This window comes from Cygnus atratus, chromosome Z (assembly GCF_013377495.2).
Source record: "Cygnus atratus isolate AKBS03 ecotype Queensland, Australia chromosome Z, CAtr_DNAZoo_HiC_assembly, whole genome shotgun sequence".
Lineage (NCBI taxonomy): Eukaryota > Metazoa > Chordata > Aves > Anseriformes > Anatidae > Cygnus > Cygnus atratus.
Window position 1 is genome coordinate 26,972,525 of NC_066396.1, and position 5,894 is coordinate 26,978,418.

General features: G+C 50.6%; 1 protein-coding gene across 1 annotated transcript; it reads left to right on the forward strand.

The window, feature by feature from the left end:
- Nucleotides 1-3,623: 3,623 nt before the first annotated feature.
- On the forward strand, nt 3,624-4,907 carry LOC126913653 (translation initiation factor IF-2-like). The gene is made up of 2 exons (XM_050716474.1): nt 3,624-4,278; nt 4,642-4,907. The coding sequence occupies exons 1-2, from the start codon at nt 4,082-4,084 to the stop codon at nt 4,886-4,888; spliced, it is 444 nt and encodes a 147-aa protein (XP_050572431.1). The 5' UTR covers nt 3,624-4,081; the 3' UTR covers nt 4,889-4,907.
- Nucleotides 4,908-5,894: the final 987 nt, after the last annotated feature.

Sequence of the window (5,894 nt, forward strand, 5' to 3'; positions counted from 1 at the left end):
GGGTTTCGGAGTCTTTCCGAAGGTAGGATCCGGGGTTATCTCTTTTCTTCGCCTCTTGGACGCCCGGCGGACGCGGCGAGGAGCGGAGCCGCGGGGTTTTGCGCGGGTTTTTGCGCGGGTTTTGGCGCGGGTTTATGAGCGATGGGGATCGAGGGTCGTCCTCCGCGGCCGGTGGGCCGCCCGGGACCTGCCCTAATGCACAGCCAGGTCGATATGCTGCATGGGCGGACGGTCATGCTGTTGGGAAGTTACTCGCTACTCCTTAAAAAATAAGAAAAGAAATAATAATAAATAACGTCTCTAAACCGTCAAAGTTCAGAGATTCTCAGGTCTAGGAGCTTACAAACAGTAACTTACAGGAAAAGGAAAAGGCTTGAGGGAGGACAGCAAAGCAATACTTTTTCATTTTAGTACACTTGTCTCATGTACTTTTATAAGAGAAAAGAAAAGTTTAACATGTTTACACAGAAGAAAGTCAAGATTATCATTTCTTATTTTAACCTGTGTTTTGTATTATAATAGACTTACGGAGTTTTTATTTTGTACTTTATGCGTATTCTTTACAAGGAATATTGTTAAAAAATTACTGGCAAGTATTATTGTACCATTTTAATGTAAAATTTTTACACATTTTCAAAAATAAAATTTTTAATTTTCAAAAAAAAAAAAAAAAGAACCAAACCAAAATACAAAAGGAGCTCTGCCACACAGTTGGCTTCAGACCCTTTCGTCCTTAACACTTCTCCCTTCTCTAGGGCATCAATATATTTTTCCTCGGGATTCATAGCACAACACTCAAGGAAATTTACAGTTTGAAATGTATTATGACTGGACTTGATCACGATGAAGATCTAAATATGATCTTCACAGTCAAGCCATCGCTAGTCCTAGCAGAGAGTAAGAAAGAAAGAAAGAAAGAAAGACAGAAAGAAAAGAAGGTAAGAAAAGAAAGTAAGAAAGAAAGAAAAGAAAGAAAGAAAAAAAGAAAGAAAGCTCGAGCAAGAACAAAAGAGGGAATAACTAGTAACAGGTCTTTCTAGTGGGATTAAACCCTAGTCCTGCAAAGTACCAGTCAGAGGATTGATTATAAACACTGTTTTAAGCCCTTTTTATACTTCTGGGTGAATTCTAAATCATAACTGCACCACGGCTTGGCATCATATAGGCCCAATGGAAAATAGTAATGAGGGGCATGTACGGAACTTCAGAGATTTGTCCTAAACTCTTAAATTTCTATGACGATAGTACAGACATGTGTTTCTACTTTTACACATAATATAAAATGAGCATTGGAATATACTTTAGTGATGAGCTGATTAAACGCAAGAGCTATTGAAGTCAGGAGACGTAGGTGTACGAAACCAACCGTGTAAGGAAGCTTTTTCGGTTTTGAACTCTCATTTTCTCACGCATAAGATCAATAGATATCTATGTCATAGACTGAAATTATTTTTTAACCTAAAAAGTCCGCCTCAAATATTTCGAGCTTAGGCGTGAAAAGAGAATCGAACGTTTTCACAGCAGGCATGTGGAGGCTTGCGGTGGGCTCGGAACGCCAGCTTTTCAGATCAGGAGGGCGTTCTTCGAGTAAGACTGTATTTATAGAATTTAGTATATTGTGGGATAAATCATGTGAATTTTCCTAAAACAATACAAAAAAAAAAAAAAAAAAAAAAGGAGAGAAGTCCTTTAGTGCTCTTTGGTGTGGGGAAGGAAAGTCTATATGGTTATACACTTTTACGTCTCGAAGTACCTCGTCGCCTTAGTTTTCAGTATTCTTGTGGACAGAAAAATGATGGTTTTCAGTTTTGTTGGTAGCAATGCAGGGTTAAAACAGTGGTTTTCAGAAAGCGGAAAGACTGGACGTATGATCTCTGCTGGACTCTATTTGCAATATGTAGCTGGAGGGCCTCTTTGGGTGTCCCAGGTCCCTTAGAGGACAAGTACGTACCGTCCTGTTTAGTTTTTAGAACAGAAGGGAAGAGAACCCCGAGGCTCCGCGTACCTGCACCCTGGGGAGAAATCAGCGTTATTCTCCAGGGAACCAGAAACTCCCCATCCCCGGGCCCGCACCCCCGCCGGGGCTGGCCGAGGGGGCTCTGGGGGTGCCGAGCCCTGCTCGGGCGTTCCTCGGGCTTGCGGCTAAAACTGAGAGGGGCGAGTCTGGAGAGGGAAAAGGCGGCGGCGGGGGGCTGCCGGCAGCGGGGGGCTGCCGGCGGCGGGGGCTGCCCGCGGTCGGTCTGCTTTCTGGCTGCTCCCGCAGCGGCTCGGGGCAAAGAGGCCGTGCGAGCCCTGACGAAAGGAGGCACATGGAGAAAACAGGCTCCGGATCCCCTCGCTGGCTTCCTCACGAACCCCGGCGAGCAGGGTATGATGCCCCGTGCGCCCAGGTCGGATCCGGCCCCGGCCCCAGCCCTGGCTAAATAGCTCAGGCGATGGGATTGCGGCCGTCCTTCCCCGGGGTCGGCAGGCCGGTTCCAAAGGCGTATATATATGTATATATATATATATATACATATATATGTATGTGGCAACGAGACCGCTAGGCCCCTCGGTCCTTCCTCATTTTATGCCATGCGCGCACAGGGCCTTCGCCTGGGAGCTGAGAGCGAAGCGGGAGCCTTCCCGGCAGAAGGGCTTGCAAAAAGTGCCGCGGCTTCATTTCTCGAGCGTCGAGGAAAGGGGTCGGGGGATTGGGCTGTGGCGATGGGGGCAACCCCCAGCGCTTGCTTTCCCCCGGTTCTCTGGGAAGCCGCCCGGCCTCGCGCCCTGCCCGGCGGCGCCGGTGCTGCGCCGGAGCAGGTGCCGCAGCCCTCCGGTGTGCCGGGCCGCGGACACCCCCTGGCACCCGCGGTGTCCTCCCGGATTTCCAGGGGGACAGAGGGGATGTGCGGTCCTCGGAGGGACGAATCCCGGTGGAACAATTCTTCCAAGATAGGCTGGGCCCTAATAAACACACTGGTGGGACAAACATGATGGTGTCGCCTCCTCCTCCTCCTCCTCCTTCTCCTCCTCCTCCTTCCAGCTACAAAGTGTGGATTCATTAACCCGTCTCCTTTTCTCATCATATCCCCGTAGGGCTGAGAGACGAATTACTGAAGCTGAATCGGGAGGGGATTGCTCTATATGGGGGCTAATGTTTCAATCAGTTCCTCCAGAAGGACCACACAAAAAGAAACTTTTTAGTTTATGGAGCTATTATGCAGAGTTTTAATCTAGGGATAGATTTAGCCAAATGTTATCTATTGGGAATTTAATGAAGCCCTTATGTATTCAATCGCTTTTTATGCCACACACAGTGTCTCTATCCAGAAACGTTTCTTTCTACATATTTCTTTGTTTCTGTTGGGTGATTTATATATTTTTAATTAGTTTTTCTTTAATTATTTCTTCTCAACCATCTTGTATAACGTTTCTCTCAAGCGGGACTGCGTTAGGTCCCTTCCCACATCCCCTATGAAAGAAATTTCCCCTTCCCTCCCCTGCTTCGGAGCTGATTACTTTGCACGTCCGCACGCTGCGCCCTTCCCGGTGGAGCGCTCCCCCCGCGGGGCGCAGAGGGGGCCGACATCCCTACGGCTCCGCCGGCACCGGGAGCCTGGACGAGCCGCGGGGCCTCCCTGCAATGCTCCCCGGCACTGCAGCATCCCCAGCAGCAGATCCTTTGGGCCATTCGCTCCTGGTCATTTTTCTGCTGCAGCGAGAGGCAACCCCAGGCAGCCGGAGGGTTCTCCGAGGCGGCTGCTGCCCCCCGCATCCCCGCAGGCTGGTTTCAAGCACCCAGGGTCAGCCCCATCCCGGGTCCCGGAGGGCAGAAGGGGAGGCGATGGCCTCACCTGCTCTCCGCTGCTGCCTTTCTTGCTGTGCTGGTGGAGAGGGAGGGCGCACGGCGGCCCCCGCCGCTGCTGGGGCCTGTGCGGGGGATCTGTTGGAAAGTGGTTCTGGTTTAATGGCCCCTTGGCACGGCCCGGAGACTCCGCTCTGTATGTAATACTTTCCTTCATTACTTACAGTAAGTACTTCAGTAGTCTCTGATAATATTGTATTTGACAGAAATCATGGAAATTATGATCATGGCCAAATGCTCCCTGCACGGGAACTTGCTAACCAAAGCAGATCCGTTTTCCAGCTTGTGACCAGCGTCTCCCCCTTCCTCTGCGAAGTTTCTCCCGCTTCCTCTTCGGCGCGGAGCCGGGACGGGCCGCACGCACCGGCGGGATCCCGGTGCCCAGTGCCCGGTGCCCGCCGCGTGTGCCCGCTGCGGGCGGCTCCCAGCAGGTAGGTGTCCGCTGGCCCTCCGGCACCCCTCACTCACCTCTCCGCTCACCCGCACGCTCCGCAGTGCTCCTTCTCCCTTCTCTGCACGTCCTTTCCCCTCTGCCACCCCACCGCGAAAGCCACACCGAGCAGCTGCTCTCCGCGCATATATGCCCACACGCGCGGGTGTGTGGACGGGTGTGCAGGAAAATGGCACTCTCGATGCTAACTAGCTGCTTTCGGATCGCTGCCGCGGCAGCAAACGGCTTCGTATTTGCTCTGCACAGATGGCCGTCCGTCGACTTGTGGGGAGGCGGAGACCTGCTCGGTAAACCGCCTGTCCTCTTTTCTTTTTTTTTTTTTTTTTTTTTTTTGCTTTTGTAGGAGAGAAAAACCGCCGCCCGGCACGGCTTGCCGCGGAGATCCGGATTCGACCCTAAAAAGAGAGAAGAGGCAAAAAACCAAGGGGCTTGGAGCCGCGCAGCCCGGGGCAGGCAACCCGACGGCAAAACCCGGTGCAGCACCTCGGGCACTGCGCGGCCTCCCAGGAGCGGGTGCTCACCGGGACCGCCCCCCGGGAGCCACGGCGGGGACCCGGCGGACGTGGGGCCGCGGAGGACCAAGAAAGTAGAGCTAGAGTGGGCCGTACTCAGGATTTATTATTATTATTATTATTATTATTATTATTATTATTATTATTATTATTTAATGCAGGGTCTTGCCAATTTCAGAAATGATATCGCTGAAGTGAATTTAGACGGAAAGTGTTTTTTTTTTTAATTCAAAATAATTAAACTTGCCCTTTCTCTAAACCACAAGAGACCTGTTGAATTGATTCTAAGTTTCCCTCTCGTTGATGGAGCAAAACGGCATGCAGAAGTCTGCGGGGCCCCATATTTAGATGATAAATTATACAATTTATGTTGGAAGCAAAAGGATAAATAGAGATTTCGGTTGTTGCATTAATTCGTTGTCCGAAACTGGGAAGGCCTTCTCCACGCTTAATCCGAAGGTATTTCTCTCCCCTTCGAGCACTAGAAAAGCATCTGTGTATATCGAAATGCGCGTGTACGTTCAGGCGTGTGTACCCGAGACCCGGTGCGGCTACCGGGACCCGCTCCCGCACATCCGCAGCGCTGCGGAAGCCACTGCGGCAAGTGTGTGCAGCGTGGAAAGCGCCTGCAGTGCCTGGGGACACGGCCTCCCCACCGCGGTCTGCTCCCCTGCGCCGGGACGGGAGGGCACATGCACACCTGTACGCCCAGAATACATTAAACCCATTAAATACACACAATCAAGATAAATGAGGTGTCTTCCTCAGGTTTTCTTTTCTTAAAATAAACACTGTCACGTCTGCTTATTCAGCAACCACCAGAGGAAACTGATAGCTTTCTAATATTCGTGTTTAGAGGGAAATTCCACCTGTTGTCTGCAAGACGTGTGTGCGTGTGTGTGAAGACAGGCAGTCTCTTCGGATCAATAGTTCACGTTTAAAGGAACCACGGTGAAAAAATAAAATAAAAATAATAGTACAGGGCAAAGTGAGAGGGGACAGGTGACTGGTTTGCCTGAAACTCGATGAGATCGAAAATTACGGGCCGAGAAAAATAATTCATTTTATGCAATCCAGCCTGCCC

Excerpts from the sequence above, each read along its gene's own strand:
- LOC126913653 (XM_050716474.1), top strand. The coding sequence starts at position 4,082 with ATGCTCCCTGCACGGGAACTTGCTAACCAAAGCAGATCCGTTTTCCAG. Across the intron at positions 4,279-4,641 it reads CTGCGGGCGGCTCCCAGCAG|GAGAGAAAAACCGCCGCCCG; the intron begins GTAGGTGTCCGC and ends TTGCTTTTGTAG.